We start from the raw sequence: 19162 nt of genomic DNA, 5'->3' as shown, positions 1-19162 counted from the left end.
TAACCAGATCCAGAGTTATTGATAATAACCAGATCCAGAGTTATTGATAATAACCAGATAATAACCAGATTCAGGGTCAGTGATAATAACCAGATAATAACCAGATCCAGAGTGATAATAACCAGATAATAACCAGATCCAGAGTTATTGATAATAACCAGATCCAGAGTTATTGATAATAACCAGATAATAACCAGATCCAGAGTTATTGATAATAACCAGATAATAACCAGATCCAGAGTTATTGATAATAACCAGATCCAGAGTCAGTGATAATAACCAGATCCAGAGTTATTGATAATAACCAGATAATAACCAGATCCAGAGTCAGTGATAATAACCAGATCCAGAGTCAGTGATAATAACCAGATCCAGAGTTATTGATAATAACCAGATAATAACCAGATCCAGAGTTATTGATAATAACCAGATAATAACCAGATCCAGAGTTATTGATAATAACCAGATAATAACCAGATCCAGAGTTATTGATAATAACCAGATCCAGAGTCAGTGATAATAACCAGATCCAGAGTTATTGATAATAACCAGATAATAACCAGATCCAGAGTTATTGATTATAACCAGATCCAGAGTTATTGATTATAACCAGATAATAACCAGATCCAGAGTGATAATAACCAGATCCAGAGTGATAATAACCAGATCCAGAGTCAGAGATAATAACCAGATCCAGAGTCAGTGATAATAACCAGATCCAGAGTCAGTGATAATAACCAGATCCAGAGTCAGTGATAATAACCAGATCCAGAGTCAGTGATAACCAGATCCAGAGTCAGTGGTAATAAGATAATAACCAGATCCAGAGTCAGTGATAATAACCAGATCCAGAGTCAGTGATAATAACCAGATCCAGAGTCAGTGATAATAACCAGATAATAACCAGATCCAGAGTCAGTGATGATAACCAGATAATAACCAGATCCAGAGTGTGGCCCTTGGTGTGGGTAGGAACCTCAACATGCTGCCCAACGCCGACCACCAGTTACTCGGAGTTGATCCCGGATCTTCAGCGGTTCTTCGTGGCTCGGTCCAAAACGTCTCTACTCTTTAAAAAGTTGGATCTGTTTGGTTTCATCAGAGCTACCGCTGTAACTTTTACAACTGCAACCCTTTACAACTGTAACCCTTTATGACTGTAACCCCCTCTAACTCTAACTCTTCTGGCCCGTTTCTTCTAACCGCCTCTTATTCCTCCTTCATCAAGCTGTTCCAACAGTAACAGTTGAAGCCGCTGAGGCTCCGCCTCCTCATGCTGACTGTGTGTGTGTGTGTGTGTGTGTGTGTGTGTGTGTGTGTGTGTGTGTGTGTGTGTGTGTGTGTGTGTGTGTGTGTGTGTGTGTGTGTGTGTGTGTGTGTGTGTGCACCTGTACCTGTACCAGGGGCCACAGCGTGAAACGGTCCTCAGGTATGGAACGTTCTCAGAGCAGCACCTGGGAAACCTCCGAGGAAAACCGGAACAAACTGGTGAAGGCGGCGTCCACGTCCAGACTGCTGGCCAAGGTGGCCAAGAACTCCGACAGGTAAGAACTCCGACAGGTAAGAACTCAGACAGGTGAGACCACAGACAGGTAGGACCACAGGTGGGACCACAGGTGAGAACTCAGACAGGTATGACCACAGGTGAGAACTCAGACAGGTAAGAACTCAGACAGGTAGGACCACAGGTGAGAACTCAGACAGGTAGGACCACAGGTGAGAACTCAGACAGGTATGACCACAGGTGAGAACTCAGACAGGTAGGACCACAGGTGAGAACTCAGACAGGTAGGACCACAGGTGAGAACTCAGACAGGTATGACCACAGGTGAGAACTCAGACAGGTAGGACCACAGGTGAGAACTCAGACAGGTATGACCACAGGTGAGAACTCAGACAGGTAAGAACTCAGACAGGTAGGACCACAGGTGAGAACTCAGACAGGTAGGACCACAGGTGAGAACTCAGACAGGTAGGACCACAGGTGAGAACTCAGACAGGTAGGACCACAGATGAGAACTCAGACAGGTAGGACCACAGATGAGAACTCAGACAGGTAGGACCACAGGTGTAACAGGTGTAACTACAGGTGAGCTGGTCCAGGTCTCTAGTTCTCAGGTTTTCTTCTTCTCTTTCAGACACAAGGATCCGGTGGTGAATCAAGGTAAATGTTCCTCCTCGTTCCTTCATCATCATCATCATCATCATCATCATCATCATCATCATCTCCATCTGTTGTTACTTCTGTGTCTCAAATCCATGTTTTTGTCTCAAATCCATGTTTTTGTCTCAAACCAGCTAAAATGTCGACTCGAGAGAAAAACAGCCAAGCTGGTGAGTTTGATGTGGATCTGACGAGCTAACGAGATCTGACGAGCTAACGAGATCTGACGAGCTAACGAGATACTAACGAGATCTGACGAACTAACGAGATACTAACGAGATCTGACGAGCTAACGAGATCTGACGAGCTAACGAGATACTAATGAACTAACGAGATACTAACGAGATCTGACGAACTAACGAGATCTCAGAATCAGAAAAGGCTTTATTGCTTTATTTATTGCCATAAATCAGACGAGAGAACTTGACTCCGGTTCACACCGATGGCTCCGTTAATACGGACGCCATTTTTAGAGGAAGGAAGACATTGGGATGGAGGAGGAGAGAAAAGGATCTTCACACTGTGTATTAATACCTAGTGTTAAGGTGCAAAAAACACCTCAGCACCGAAAAGCAACATACACACAACAAAACAACATCATAACTTGCATGGGTATGGGGGGGGGGGGGGGGGGCAAGTCGGGGGGGTAAGTCTGAACTTCACCCAGAGCTGCTCTCAGCCAATGTCCTTGATGTTATCAGACGGCTCGGTCAGTTCTGATCCAGGTCCACAGATGTTCCTGAGAGGGGAGGGTTAGTGGGGGCAGAGCCATCTTGTTTACATTCCACCAGGGAGATTGTGACTTTACATTCCACCAGGGAGATTGTGACTTTACATTCCACCAGGAAGATTGTGACTTTACATTCCACCAGGGAGATTGTGACTTTACATTCCACCAGAGAGATTGTGACTTTACATTCCACCAGGGAGATTGTGACCAGAGCGATCGGCCAAACCGCCCTGTCAAGGCCAGATTATAGAATCAACAATTATATTGAAAACAGACAGACTCAGTAATTTTCCGTCTGCCTTCAGTCTCTGGTTCATCAATGGCGACTCCAATCAGACGAATTTGTGATCAATTCCCGCCAAGCCGAGCTTCCAACTTCTCCAAGGTCTTCTCCATCTTACCAATGAGGTCAAAGACGCCGCCAGCCTGAGATTCTGTTCAAGAATCACATCCAGTTTACGGCTTTGCTCCCCCAACGTTAAAGTCTGAGTGTTGATCACCTTGCTTGATCCTTCAGCCACGTCCGGCAGCGACGAGATCTGACGAACTAACGAGATCTGACGAACTAACGAGATCTGACGAACTAACGAGATCTGACGAACTAACGAGATCTGACGAACTAACGAGATCTGACGAACTAACGAGATCTGACGAACTAACGAGATCTGACGAGATCTGATAGTGATCTGTTAGTGTTGAGTTGGAGTGTGAGCGATGAACCCGATGGAACTGAGACTCTAGAGGACGGAACAGTCAGAGTTACAGCTGTTTGTTCTACAGAACCTGAGCAGAGACAGTTATTTTACCACAGGCTAGGGCTGGGCGGTATGGACAAAAACATGTATCACGATAATTTCTGGCATTTATCCCGATAACGATAAAAATGACGATAAAAAAAATACCAATTCAACTCCACCTTTGTAAATATAAATCTATCACCACATTCAGTCTTTGGAGCCAAATCACTGCTGTAAAAGATACTAAATACTAAACTACACCAATTACATTGAAGTAATAAAAACCAATTAAATGAGTTACACCTGTACTGAAAACTGGAATGACTCAAAAAAATACAACCTGATAAATAAAGAAACAGGACAGATAAATAAAAGTTCACTGAAAATAAAACCCTATCAGTGATGACTCTTCTAATATAAATAAAATGTGCAAATTAACCTGTGGTTGGAACACGCCACAAATTAGATACTATTGCCATTTTTTTTGACGGTTTATCGTGAACGGTAAAATATCACCCATTCCTACTACACACATTAACTCCTTGTTAAGAACAGTTTTATTATTTTATTACAGACATTAACACCTTGGTAAGAACAGTTTTATTATTTTATTACAGACATTAACACCTTGGTAAGAACAGTTTTATTATTTTATTACAGACATTAACACCTTGGTAAGAACAGTTTTATTATTTTATTACAGACATTAACACCTTGGTAAGAACAGTTTTATTATTTTATTACAGACATTAACACCTTGGTAAGAACAGTTTTATTATTTTATTACAGACATTAACACCTTGGTAAGAACAGTTTATTATTTTATTATTTTATTACAGACATTAACACCTTGGTAAGAACAGTTTTATTATTTTAATACAGACATTAACACCTTGGTAAGAACAGTTTATTATTTTATTATTTTATTACAGACATTAACACCTTGGTAAGAACAGTTTTATTATTTTATTACAGACATTAACACCTTGGTAAGAACAGTTTTATTATTTTACTACAGACATTAACACCTTGGTAAGAACAGTTTTATTATTTTATTACACACATTAACCACGTTAGTAAGAACCATTTTCTGCTTTACCCTAAATGATGAAATCCAACAAATGAAAGAAAAACGATAGAACATGGACATCAAGGATAAATCAACATGGAACTTGGACAGTTTTCTAAGACAGAACAGACTGCTGACTTTTCTTGTAAATTAAGTTGGTGTTACTTACAAATGTCAGATTATTGTCGGAATACGCGGAACGCTACCTAACTTCTGAAGTGGCTGCAAATTTTATTGAGATTTTAGAGAGCACTCCTGCTGATGTTTTACCTGCATCATGTGATTTTATTGTTGATAATTTTAACAGGAAACTGGAATCTACACTGAACTCAGTTGCTCCACTTTTAACAAAAACCATAAAAACTAAGCCTACACCCCCATGGAGAACTGAGGAAGTCAAAAAATCAAAAAGAAAATGCAGGAGTGCTGAGAGAAGGTGGAGAAAAAGTAAACTTACAATACATTATCAAATATTTCGTGAACAACTCAAATCCTACAATAAAACCGTCAAACAGGCAAGGATTGCTCATTTCTCAAAACTCATTACAGACAATAAAAACAATCCTCGATTTCTTTTCTCCACCTTCGATCTTTTAACAAATGTACATTTTAAGAATTCCTCACAACCACCAACAGACAATCTTTGTGAGGATTTTGCAGACCACTTTGGAAGTAAAATTGACAACATTAGGTCCAGTCTTTTACCACATCAAAATGTCATTTTTAACACATCTGGACAGTTGCTTTTATCCGAGGAAACACTGGAGAGTTTTGCCCTGGTTGATGCGAGGACCCTTGGTCGAGTTTTCTCCCAGGTAAACCCAACAACCTGCCTTTTAGATCCTATTCCCACATCACTTTTAAAGACATTTTATGAATTCTTTGAGGAACATATTTTAAATATAGTAAATTGCTCTCTTCAGACGGGTGTCTTCCCTGCCGCCTTTAAAATGGCGGTGGTGAAGCCCCTTCTGAAGAAGAGCAATTTAGATCACAGCATTTTTAATAACTACAGACCTGTATCCAACTTACCCTTTTTAAGTAAGATTTTAGAAAAGCTGGTTTTTAACCAAGTAAATTATTTTTTAATAAGAAACAATATTTCAGAGAAATTTCAGTCTGGCTTTAGGATGAACCACAGCACCGAGACAGCCCTTTTAAAGATTTTAAATGACATCAGGTGCAATTTAGATAACCGCAAACTGACAGTCTTGGTTCTACTGGATCTTAGTGCCGCCTTCGATACAGTAGACCATCACATTTTATTAAACAGACTGAAGCACCTGGTGGGCCTCTCTGGTACTGTTTTTAGCTGGTTCCGCTCCTATCTCACAGATCGATCTTTCTTTGTAAGTTTGGATACATGTTCCTCCAGAATGCATAAAATTAAGTGTGGGGTCCCCCAAGGGTCAATTTTAGGTCCGCTTCTTTTTAACCTTTACATGCTTCCCTTGGGGGACGTCATCAGGAGACACGGCATCAGCTTCCACAGCTACGCTGACGACACACAGCTGTACATCGCTGTGTCTCCTGATGACACAGGGCCACTTGATGCCCTTTTTAACTGTATTTTAGATATTAAGTCATGGATGGCAGATAATTTCCTACAGCTCAACCAGGACAAAACAGAAGTTTTAGTTATTGGTCCTGAAGGCCAGAGAGAGAAACTTTTACCAAAACTACAAGATTTTAAACCTTCGAAATGTGTAAAGAACCTGGGTGTTATTTTTGACTCTGAGCTCACTTTTATTCCACACATAAAGAATATTACGAAGATAGGTTTTTACCATCTTAAGAATATAGCCAGAGTCCGCCCGTTTCTCTCTCAGGCCAGCACGGAGGTGCTGATGCATGCTTTTATCTCATGTCGTTTAGATTATTGTAATGCCCTGCTCTCTGGTCTTCCTAAAAAGAGTATTAAGAACCTACAACTATTACAGAATTCAGCCGCCCGCGTGCTGACGAGGACCAGAGGGCGGGAGCACATTACACCTGTTTTAAAATCGCTGCATTGGCTCCCCGTCCGCTTCAGGATTGATTTTAAGGTTCTTTTACTGGTTTTTAAATGTCTTAACGGTCTTGGGCCATCTTATTTATCTGATCTGCTTTTACTGTATCAACCCTCGCGGACCCTGAGGTCCTCTGGCACCGGCCTCTTAACCATTCCCCGAACCGCGACCAAAACCCACGGTGAGGCTGCATTCAGCCATTATGGCCCTTATTTATGGAACAGCCTGCCAGAGAACCTCAGGACCGCAGAGAACGTTGATACTTTTAAAAGGAGGCTCAAGACACACCTTTTTAGCTTGGCTTTTATCTGACCTTTAATCCATTTGAGTGACTTTGTATTTTATGTTATTTATTATTCATCTTAAGTTTTGTATAGATTTTTCTAAAATTTTACACTTTTTAGGCATTTTTTACTTTCTCTTAATCTTTTAGTTTTTAGCTCCAGTGTTTCCTCAGGGGGGTCGTCCACACAGGGAGGTGTGCCTGCTCCGCCCATGGGGGTGTCGTCATGGGGGTCCCTCAGGCCTGGGTAGCTGGGGGAGGGACTCCACCTTCTGTGTGGGGTCTGTCCTGGTCTGTCCGGGTTGGGGGTGTCTCTGTGGCGATGCTCCTTGTGGTCATGGCCGGTGGAGCCTCTCGGTGTGGACGGCCACCCATAGGTAGTGTTTTCCTCACCTGGATCGTTAGTGCTAAGCCATGTCACCAGTCCACTTATTGTGTGTGTGTGTGTGTGTGTGTGTGTGTGTGTGGGCGTGTGAGTGTATGCACATGTGTATGAGTGTGAGTGAGGGTGTGTGTATGCGTGGGGGGTGGGGTCGTATGGGATGTTTTAAACTGTACTTTTGATTGTTATTTTATCTCTGTATGTAAAGCACCATGAGTTGCACTTACACTGCATGAGTTGGTGCTATATAAATAAATAAAGTTTAAGTTTAAGTTTAAGTTTAATATTCCGTATTTTGGTTTCATATTTCTGGTAAAACTGGATAATTGTTGGCAGTGAGGCGGTTGTTGCAGAGTCTCTACATGTTTATCTGGGTTTCCATCGGCATAAGATAACGATCTGTTACTAAACCTGTGAGTGATTCACTTGGATGGAAGAGAACTTTAATGGTTATAGTCGGGGCTGAAAGGAACTGGAATTAGAGTTTAGACCTGAATGATTATTAGGAAGTGGAGACTCAACGTGTCTGTGTTTGGTTTCAGAGGGAAATCACATCAAGATGTTCATGCGCGGCCGACCCATCACCATGTTCATCCCGTCAGACGTGGAAAACTACGACGACGTTCGCACAGAACTTCCCCCGGAGAGACTCAAGATGGAATGGGTGTATCCTTGAAGTTCCACGTTTAAGCATTTAGTTTAATCATCTTTAGTTACTGCACTTTCACTAAGAGATAAAACCATGTGGAGACAGAAATGCTGCAAATAAAACTGTTTAGGACCCGATTTTTGTACCAACACAAGTGGATAAATAGTCACGATGCAGGAGCGGATTAGAACCTGCTGTGGTCCAGGTGTCTCCAGGTGTTTCCAGCTGTTTGTCTCCAGGTGTTTCCTTGACCCGGTCTGCAGGTACGGCTACCGGGGCCGGGACTGCCGCTCCAACGTCTACCTCCTCCCCACCGGGGAGATGCTTTACTTCGTAGCGTCGGTGGTCGTTCTGTTCAACTACGAGGAGCGGACGCAGAGACATTACCTGGGACACACGGACTGTGTCAAGTGGTGAGTGCTCTGCTGCTAGCCGCTACTAGCCGCTACTAGCTGCTGCTCTGCTGCTAGCTGCTCTGCTGCTAGCCGCTACTAGCTGCTACTAGCTGCTGCTAGCTGCTCTGCTGCTGCTAGCTGCTACTAGCTGCTATTGGCTGCTACTAGCTGCTACTAGCTACTCTGCTACTAGCTGCTGCTAGCTGATCTGTTACTAGCTGCTATTGGCTGCTCTGCTACTAGCCGCTACTAGCTGCTACTAGCTGCTATTAGCTGCTACTAGCTGCTCTGCTACTAGCTGCTCTGCTACTAGCCGCTACTAGCTGCTACGCTGCTAGCTGCTCTGCCATTGGCTGCTACTAGCTGCTCTGCTACGTAGGGGTGTGCAAACAAGGGAACCTCAGGATTCGATTCGATTTCGATTATTGGAGCTTCCATTCTTCGATTATAACGATTGTCGATTCGATTATTGGTGCCACGATTCTTGGATTATTGTGATTTTTAATGCTTTTTTCCATACAAGATTGATTTTTGTCTTCATCTGTGGCTACATTTGTAAATAAATAGCCAATCAATGAACTAAGTTCCTCTAACAACACTCATTAAGTAAATAACAAGGTTTTTTGAACATTTGACATGTATTTTTCAAAGACACAAAATAATGTATTTTATGACTATGTAAACATTTGCTCTTTGACTTCCTTAACTTTGACCAGGGAAAGCTGCACTTGCATGAGAGCGCCCTCTATTGGTGAAAACACTGAAAACGCTCAAGCCCTGGATTTAATGAGTTCATTAATTCAAGTAAACTAGATATGAACTTAGTGTAAACATATCTGCCATATTTCAAGTGAACAAGAATAAATGTGCATTCTTGAAAATGAAATGATTCAGCAGCTTATTCAGTCTGGAATAAGGATAACAAAAAAAAAAAAAAAATTTAATGAATCGATTCCAAATCGTCACGTGACGCATCGCGATGCATCGACACATCGATGAATTGCACCCACCTCTATCTGCTACTGGCTGCTATTAGCTGCTGCTAGCTGCTACTGGCTGCTCTGTGGTGACGCTGAGTGACATCACCAGAGTGACATCACCAGAGTGACATCACCAGAGTGACATCATCAGTGACATCATCTTTCTGTCTCCAGCCTGGCCGTCCATCCTGATAAAATCCGCATCGCTACGGGTCAGATCGCCGGAGTGGACAAGGACGGACGGGTGAGAACAAACCCACACTTTAATTCATTACAATTAGAACAGGTTCATTAAAAAGGTTATTAAACTGTCTTTAATACCGTATTTGTCCCGGGCGCCTTAAGAAACGGTGTGCCGTGTCTATTACCTGAATTACGGTAATGTAAGGCCGGCCACCATGAGAACGGTAAAAAGAGAAGGGGGCGGGTGAAGCCCCCGTGAGTTGCGGACGTGAATGAGACTCCACTGAGCTGATTAATGCGGAACAGAAGATGAAAACTTTTAAGGATTTGCTTGATGTGTAAAGTGAAATAAAATACAATCAAACTAAGTTTTGCTCCGCTCTATTTAAATAAGCACACTTGTTCTGCAGCGCGCGTGTGTTTTACATGTCGGAACCGAGGAAGCACCTGCCGTGGGGTTGCGGGGTCCGATCGCCGCATCCCCGCGGCAGATCCGGCTGAAATGCCGGTCACATTCCCCGGTTAAAGCCGCGGTGATGGGCGCTGCTGCAGCCCGACTTCCTGGTTCCCAAAGCGGTCCGATGACCTGGTTCCCGCCCGCTTTGAGAGCAGAGATTTCTGGGGTCTGTCCCAGGTCGGATCAGCTTCACTCTCCGAGATTTCCAGCCAAATCTGTCGGTTACAAACCCGGTACCGAATCTCCGACATGCGCGGGTGTGTATTCGCGGCACGAAACACACACATTCTCATTTATGTGGCGCTTGCCTGGCGCAGCTGAATTAGCGGAGCGGAGCTCCTGTCGGATACAACCCGGTACCAGCGCGGGGACCCGGGACGCGGGACCGGCGCGGGGGGGCGGAGCGGGGAGCGGACCCAGTCCAGCGCGAGGGGCGAGGGACCGCTGCGGTCGGGATCCGCAGCACAACGGGGTATGAAAAGTTTATTTACTCTTGTGCTTGCTGCCACGCTGATGGACAGAAACTGCCGGCTATGGTGATTTTTAAAAGAAAAGCGTTGCCTAAACAGACTTTTCCAGCCAGAGTGAAATGAAAAGGGCTGGATGGATGAGGAGATGATCAGTGGCTGAGACAGGTTTATGTGCGGCTACCCGTGGTTTTTTAAAATTCTTTAATGCAGAAACAGAATATGAACCTTTGAAGGGTTTGATTGATGTGAAAAGTGAAATAAAATATCAAACTAAGTTTTGCTTCCGCTCTATTTTTAGCGCGTGTGTGTTTTGCAGCGCGTGTGTGTGCAGCTCCGTCTGTGTAGACGGCGCCTTTTGGGTCGGTGCGCCGTATGTGTGTTTTAAAACCAAAAATGACACACAAAACTGAGGGTGCGCCTTTCCACACAGTGCGCCGTATGGTCGCGAAAATACGGTAATCATTTCAGTAATTTTTCATGTGACAATGCAAATAGTTTACAATTTCAGAAATCACTTTTGGACAAACGCTGATAGATTTTACTTTTCTAAGTTCAAGAATCACCTGAGAAAGTAATAGTTTTAATCCTCAGTAACATGTAATAGTTTTAATAACATGTAATAGTTTTAATCCTCAGTAGACGTGTAATAGTTTTAATTCTCACATGTAATAGTTTTAATTCTCACATGTAATAGTTTTAATTCTCACATGTAATAGTTTTAATCCTCAGTAGAAATATGTAATAGTTTTAACAACGTGTAATAGTTTTAATCCTCAGTAACATGTAATAGTTTTAATTCTCACATGTAATAGTTTTAATAACATGTAATAGTTTTAATAACATGTAATAGTTTTAATCCTCAGACATGTAATAGTTTTAATCCTCAGTAGACGTGTAATAGTTTTAATAACATGTAATAGTTTTAGAGTAATAGTTTTAATCCTCAGACATGTAATAGTTTAATCCTCAGTAGACGTGTAATAGTTTTAGAGTACCGGTAATAGTTTTAATCCTCAGACATGTTGGCGCGGCGCCTCGTCATCTCTGCGTTGTGAAACTATTCTCTGGACTAAAATGTTTTTTTTTAAAAGCACAATGTTGTTAAAATAACGTCCTTAACAGATTCTCAAACAGAAAGTTCTGCTTCTAAAATATCAGATAACAGAACCGATCACCTTCATTGATTCAGCAGAAGAGAGAGCGACCTGAAGGTGGAACACAGATCTGAACAGAAATGCACTAAAGGAATCCGTTCATAGTTTGGTCTGCAGCCAGACTCAGATCCTCCCAAACACAGACGTGTCTGTGCGTGTCCGGCTCCTAACTGTTTCTCTGAAAGAGAAAGAGAGAAACAGAGACTGTTCGTGCAGAACGTGAAGTGTAAAAATGTGGGTTTATCATGTTTTTACAGGTTTGGTTCTGGTTTTTAGTCACGAGTTTCTGACTGGGACTTACATTAATTTATTTTCTAAGCTACATCCTCCAGTCGCTCTGATTCCAGGTTAATCAGCTGCAACTTTACAACAATAACTAGCAATTAAAGCTGCTGCAGCATGAACGGATGAACGGATGAACGGGCCTCCACCCTGGTGCAGGTTCAGGCTGCAGCATGAACGGATGAACGGATGAACGGATGAACGGGCCTCCACCCCGGTGCAGGTTCAGGCTGCAGCATGAATGGATGAACGGATGAACGGATGAACGGGCCTCCACGCTGGTGCAGGTTCAGGCTGCAGCATGAACGGATGAATGGGCCTCCACCCTGGTGCAGGTTCAGGCTGCAGCATGAACGGATGAACGGATGAACGGGCCTCCACCCTGGTGCAGGTTCAGGCTGCAGCATGAACGGATGAACGGGCCCTCGCACTCACGGCCACCGCCCCCATAAACATATCAGAAACGACACCACCCACGACTCTCTATATCAAACCATTCAAAAGTTATGAGAGAAAAGTATTCTAGGGGGCGCTGTTGAGCCGTTAGGCCACGCCCATTAATGCAAACCATGAAATATCACATTTATCGCCAGGCCTGGCTTGCATGCAAAATTTGGTGCTTTTTGGGGAACTATCAAATATGGACCAACCAGATGAAGGGGGGACGCGCTTGTTGGCGTCTAGCGTCGCCACGGTAACACTTTTGAAAGAGAAAATTAATGCGTGTTGTCGCAGGATGGAGACGCACATTTTGATGTATAACACACCTGAGTGCACGTTACGGTTCGGGCCGTATTAATTGTCGAAGGAATGGCATAAATTGCGCCAATATTACGCGACTAATTCAAAATGTTCAAAATGTCCGACTTCCTGTTGGGTTTGGGCCATGGCTCCAAGAGACTTTTCTTTAAGTTGTGACATGATACAGATGTGTAGCGATTTTCGTGCATGTACGTCGAACTGTATTGTTGGGCTTGAGGCACAAAGTTTTCTAGGGGGCGCTGTTGAGCCGTTAGGCCACGCCCATTAATGTAAACCATTAAATGTCACATTTTTCACCAGGCCTGGCTTGGTGAAAAATTTGGTGACTTTTGGGGCACGTTTAGGGGGAAAAAGGCCCTCCTTTCATCAGAAGAAGAAGAAAAAGAATAACTAGAAAATTTCAGGAAATTTTGATATGGGCATAAAAATACTACGGCCCATTCGTCCCCTCTTGCTGCTTTGGTTTGGGGCTGTAGTGGTTGTCTTACAGTTGTAATTCCTGTGCTCCCCACAGGGGGTGTGCTTTAGGGTTGTTAATAAACCACAGCTCCTGCTTGGGGGTTGTGTGGTTTAGGGTGATTAATAATGGCCAAGAAGTAGTTTAGGGTTGTTTATAAACCGTTAAAGGTTGTTAATAAACCTTTTGGGGATGGGGCCATTTGGCAGGCATTTTGACTTAAAATTTATGTAAATCACAGCTTCATGAAATTGGAATATGTTGTAGTTCACAGCGATGCGAGTTTTGAAACATTTTAAATCATGTCCCTACGATAACCTGTTGCCTAGCAACAAGCATCCAAGTCAAATGGACATTTTTTTTTAATTGAAAGTTTAATATCGCAAAAACCGTAATAATTAGCGTGATGAGGTTGTACAGTCATTTATTACCAATCGGACCAAGTGTTTGTTAATTTGAACGATGTCTCTACGATAAAGTTTGGGCGAGCCATAAGTGTCCGAATTTTAACCTTTTTTTTCCACGTCTTGGCTACTAGCGTTGCCACGGTAACGCTTTTGGCTGAGAAAAGTAATGCCCATCGAGGCACGATGGATCCACACGTGTTGATGTATGCCATGCATGGGTGCACGTTCCGGTTCAGGCTACGTTAACGGCTAGGTTTTTTTTTCACCATGGTAAAAAACCCCATCCGAATGAATGGGGCCATGTGGCCTGGATTTTGACAAAAGATTTCCTTGAATCACAGCTTCATGAAATTTGAATATGTTGAAGTCCACAGCGTTCCGAGTCGGGGGAACATTTGTAAGATGTTTGTACGATAACGTGTTGCCTAGCAACAAGCGTCCAAATTAAAATGGACATTTTTTTTTAAATTGAAAGTTTAATATCGCAAAAACTGTAATAATTGGCATGATGACGTTGTACGGTCCGTTAGTGCCAATCGGGCCGAGTGTTTGAAAGTTTCAACGATGTCTCTACAATAAAGTTCGGCCGAGCAATAAGCGTCTGAATTTTGGCCTTTTTTTTTGCTTTTTGGCATCTCGCGTTGCCACGGTAACACTTTTGACTGAGAAAAGTAATGCCCATCGAGGAACGATGGAGACGCATCCAACGATGTATGCCATGCATGGGTGCACGTTGCGGTTCAGGCTATGTTAGGCCCTCCTACTGAACTACCTGCTCGTGTTGCCATGGGTACGATCCTCTGATAACTGGTTCTGGTTCTGCAGCCTCACGTCCGGGTCTGGGACAGCGTGTTGCCATGGTTACTGTAACTGGTTCTGGTTCTGGTTCTTCAGGCCCTGCAGCCTCACGCCCGGGTCTGGGATAGCGTGTTGCCATGGTTACTGTAACTGTAACTGGTTCTGGTTCTGCAGGCCCTGCAGCCTCACGTCCGGGTCTGGGACAGCGTCAGCCTCGCCACGCTGCAGGTCATCGGACTCGGAACCTTCGAGAGAGGAGTCGGCTCGCTGGCGTTCTCCAAGGCGGTAGGTTGGGCCTGCTGCATTCTGGGAAATTAACCCTAGGGTGCTAATACCCCCCTACCCTAACCCTGCTGCATTCTGGGAAATTAACCCTAGGGTGCTAATACCCCCCTATCCTAACCCTAACCCCGCTGCATTCTGGGAAATTAACCCTAGGGTGCTAATACCCCCCTAACCCTAACCCCGCTGCATTCTCAGGTGCATTAGCATGTCCTGATCAATGGCATGTCCTGATCAATAGCATGTCCTGATCAATAGCGTGTCCTGATCATTAGCATGTCCTGATCAATAGCATGTCCTAATCAATAGCATGCCCTGATCACTAGCATGTCCTGATCAATAGTCCTGATCAATAACATGTCCTGATCACTAGCATGTCCTGATCACTAGCATGTCCTGATCAATAGCATGTCCTGATCAATAGCGTGTCCTGATCATTAGCATGTCCTGATCAATAGCATGTCCTAATCAATAGCATGCCCTGATCACTAGCATGTCCTGATCAATAGTCCTGATCAATAACATGTCCTGATCACTAGCATGTCCTGATCAATAGCATGTCCTGATCAATAGCGTGTCCTGATCATTAGCATGTCCTGATCATTAGCATGTCCTGATCATTAGCATGTCCTGATCATTAGCATGTCCTCATCAATAGCATGTCCTGATCAATAGTCCTGATCAATAGCATGTCCTGATCAATAGCATGTCCTGATCAATAGTCCTGATCAATAGCATGTCCTGAGAGAGTGGTCGGCTGTGCTAAAGTGAATCACACACTCTCTCTTTAGCTCTAATGATACATGAATGCATTTATTAGCCAGCAGTGGATATAAAAGACTCACACACAATTCCTCCTTTTTCTCGGATAAATGTGTCAAGTTTTCCCCACAAATGACAGAGCAACAGACACTTACACAGGGCTAGGGTTTAATAGATCAATATTACAGACACTTACCCAGGGCTAGGCTTTAATAACTCTTACCTCCACACAGGAGACTGGAGAGCCGGACAGTCCTGATCAATAGCATGTCCTGATCAATAGCAATTAAACAGGGCTAGGCTTTAATAACTCTCACCTCCACACAGAGGACTGGAGAGCCAACAGTCCTGGCAGAGCAGCCAAAAAACCCGCTGGGCGTCCGTGCACTAGACCCTCAGCAGACTCTGACCTGAACTTCCGGCTGTCCCGTCTTTATAACTGATCAATAGCATTGATCTCTGATTGATCTCCTGCAGGACTCGGGGCAGCACCTGAGTGTGATTGACATGTCCTGATCACTATTATTGATCTGATCAGTATTATTGATCTCTGATCTCTCCTGCAGGACTCGGGGCAGCACCTGGGCGTTATTGACGTGTCCTGATCAGTATTATTGATCTTGCAGGACTCGGGGCAGCACCTGGGCGTTATTGACGTTTCCTGATCAGTATTATTGATCTGATCAGTATTATTGATATTGCAGGACTCTGGGCAGCACCTGGGCGTTATTGACGACTGTAACGACCACATGCTGACGGTGTGGGACTGGCAGAAGAAGCTGAAGATCGCAGAGATCAAGGTGAAACTATTATTACTATTATAAATACAGAGAAAATGTCCCTACGTCCTGCAGAACCAGGTTATTGATCCTTCCTGTCAGTTCTGGATTATGGTGATGAATTTGGAAAAACTGCGTTTAGCGACGGCTCACAGTTGGAACATTTTACAAATGCATTGAAGTTGGAAACGTTTGGTCAATTCAAACCCTTGATTCATGTTTGTAATGTTTGTAATGTTTCTCTTTTATCTTTATTGTATTTAGTGATGCACTGATTGTTCGGTAACCAAAATTGTTCGGCCGAAAATGACAAAAAAACACTTTGGGTGTTCGGTGGAATAAGTGGGGAAAAAACCGAACAATTAATAACGGCGTTGTAAAATAAGGAAATAGACTGGCCGCTCCGTAACTGTTGCACCACAAACATAAAGTGTTGGCCAACCAAAAAGTAACCACATAAGAATTTTACCAACATTCACCAGCAGGTGGAACCAAAACAACATAAATCAATCTATTCCAGGTTTAGATGAGGAAATCAAACGTTAGAGCGTGGAGTGAAGTGGTGCAAACATGTCAGCAGGGTGGAAGTATTTTAGAGCAGGGGTTCTTAACCTTTCTGACCTTGGGGCCCAATTTTTTCAGTACAGAGTGGCCCGGGGCCCATTAAATATAAACACTGTATAGCAGGGGTATTCAACTTTAAGAGGTCCATTTAGAGAAAATGTACTCAAGCGAAGGTCCAGAACATCATAATATATATATATATATATATATATATATATATGTGTGTGTGTGTGTGTGTGTGTGTGTGTGTGTGTGTGTGTGTGTGTGTGTGTGTGTGTGTATATATTCAAGTAGCCTCATAGTTGTATCAACATCTGCATCTGACTGTTATATTAAAAAAAGTACATATTTGCCAATTAACATGTTTAACTTGAATTAAACATATTTTTTTCTCTTAAAAATAAAGTAGATTTTATTTTATTTTTCAAATGCCATCTTATTTTATTTCTCTACCAGCAGTTTGAATTTCCCCTTTTCTTTGTTAATTGTCTCAACACATTTTTATACTAAATTAATATAAACACATCTTAACAATTTAAGGTTCAGGTTCTCATATGCATGTGGAGGTGCTCATTGATGAGCCTGGAACGATATTTAGTTTTAATTATGTTCATTGTGGAGAAAGCTGCTTCACAGCTGTATGTGGACCCAAACATGGGCAGGTGTTTTAAGATGGTCAGTTTATTTTCTGTGACTTCAGTTCAGACTTGAGTGGATATGTTTGATGAAAAACTTTGTGTTTTGTTTCAGTGGCGTTTCACTTTCGCACTTTGAACGCCACGGTCTCTGAACGTATGAGACACTGGTTTTGTCCCAGTGGGAAGACTGAACAGGATGAATTTGTCCATTCCGGGTTGCATATTTAAAAATACAGCGAGGACAAAACTTAGTTTGATTTTACTTTAAGTTATTTACATTAATAAGTTGTCAGGACTCAGTGTGTCGGGTTCATCCGAGCCTGATCAGCTGCGACGGGCACAGCCCGCACCGCAGCTCTCTGGTCGCGCTGCAGCAGTTACTTTCTGATGCTTTTTCGAAAGCCCGAACAGTCCAGTCCAGCAGACACGACAGCCCACGCATCTACATCTACCATCTTTCAGCAGTAACGACGGAGCCCACCGCCCGAGCGGCAGTCTCAGCCGACCTCCCCGGCCGCGGGGACGCGCCGGGATAAATGAGCACGCCGCGCTCGCTCGCTCTGGGCGCAGATCCAATTAATCGATCCCTAATCCTGGCGGATCTAAACCTACTCTGTGCAAAATGAAGGATTTTCTCTGTAAAGACACACCATTTATCTTACTATTACACGTACAGCTAGCTGAGGGTCTTCTTCTCCTCATTTGGTTGGGAGTTGCTATGCAGTCCCGCGGCCCTCGCGGCCCACACGTACAAAACTGATTTTTTTTTTGGCGGCCCACTAGATGGCGCTCGCGGCCCAAGTGTGGGCCGCGGCCCTATGGTTAAGAATCACTGTTTTAGAGTGTTAGAATAAAACAAGAATGGCTGTTTGACATGAATGTTCTGCTCAAATATCTAGAGGGGAAACATCTGCAAAGTCTTTCAGCTACAAGTTTGATTTATCATTTGAAATGATAAAAAACATTTTTATTGTTTTAAGGCCTATGTTACAATGTTCAGTCAGTTAAGCCTAACGTAAGCTCAAAGATGGACAAAACATGTATTTTGCTAATTTATTTATTTTAAGTTATTGTTCTTTGCTGGTATAATGTCTGCTGGAATATTTAAGAAATGCTGGGAAATTAAAACATGTTCAGTTTTTTATGTTCAACAAATGTTTTCTACCTTGTAATTTTGTAAAAGATGTTTTTCTTTGAAAAGCCTAAATTCAAATTTATTTGATTTATGCAATGGTGAAAAAATTGGCAAAATAAATGAAAAACTGCTGAAGAACCATGTTGGGTTTTGTTCGGTATTCGGCCAAGTGTTTATTATTAGTTTCGGCCACAAATTTCCATTTAGGTGCATCACTAGTTGTATTATTATTTTAATGTGGTTGTTTCCGTTGGGCATCATTAACGAGGGCTGGGTTCTGTTGTGGTTCTGGTTGTAGTCGACCAACGAGGTGGTTCTGGCCGTGGAGTTCCACCCCACCGACCCCAACACCATCGTCACCTGTGGGAAATCCCACATCTTCTTCTGGACCTGGACCGGGAACTCTCTGGCCCGGAAACAGGGAATCTTCGGGGTGAGTTAATCCGGTCCTGGTCCTGGTCCGGTCCTGCCGGTCTGGTCCTGGTCCGGTCCTGCCGGTCCCGGTCCGGTCCGGTCCGGTCCTGCTCTAACCCGGTTCTGTTCTGTTTCCAGAAATACGAGAAGCCCAAGTTCGTCCAGTGTCTTTCCTTCCTGAGTTCTGGAGAGATTCTGACCGGAGACTCGGGGGGAGTTC

The 19162-nt window shown here is 43.3% G+C and overlaps 1 protein-coding gene across 3 annotated transcripts in view; it reads left to right on the top strand.

Annotated features, from left to right (window-relative positions):
* Positions 1 to 19162, top strand: part of LOC133463980 (echinoderm microtubule-associated protein-like 4) — a 54369-nt gene that overhangs the window by 7445 nt on the left and 27762 nt on the right. For all 3 annotated transcript variants that reach the window (XM_061745849.1, XM_061745847.1, XM_061745848.1), the window contains 10 exons: positions 1404 to 1544; positions 2139 to 2164; positions 2299 to 2334; positions 7917 to 8040; positions 8287 to 8436; positions 9573 to 9642; positions 14543 to 14653; positions 16117 to 16212; positions 18827 to 18961; positions 19081 to 19162. The exon at positions 19081 to 19162 is cut by the window's right edge and continues 51 nt beyond it. In XM_061745849.1, the coding sequence (XP_061601833.1) occupies positions 1404 to 1544; positions 2139 to 2164; positions 2299 to 2334; positions 7917 to 8040; positions 8287 to 8436; positions 9573 to 9642; positions 14543 to 14653; positions 16117 to 16212; positions 18827 to 18961; positions 19081 to 19162 (971 nt within the window). The remainder of the gene's footprint in view (positions 1 to 1403; positions 1545 to 2138; positions 2165 to 2298; positions 2335 to 7916; positions 8041 to 8286; positions 8437 to 9572; positions 9643 to 14542; positions 14654 to 16116; positions 16213 to 18826; positions 18962 to 19080) is intronic.

This window comes from Cololabis saira, chromosome 17, assembly GCF_033807715.1.
Source record: "Cololabis saira isolate AMF1-May2022 chromosome 17, fColSai1.1, whole genome shotgun sequence".
Lineage (NCBI taxonomy): Eukaryota > Metazoa > Chordata > Actinopteri > Beloniformes > Belonidae > Cololabis > Cololabis saira.
The sequence above is the reverse complement of the archived record's forward strand: the minus strand, read 5'-3'. Positions and strand labels throughout refer to the sequence as shown.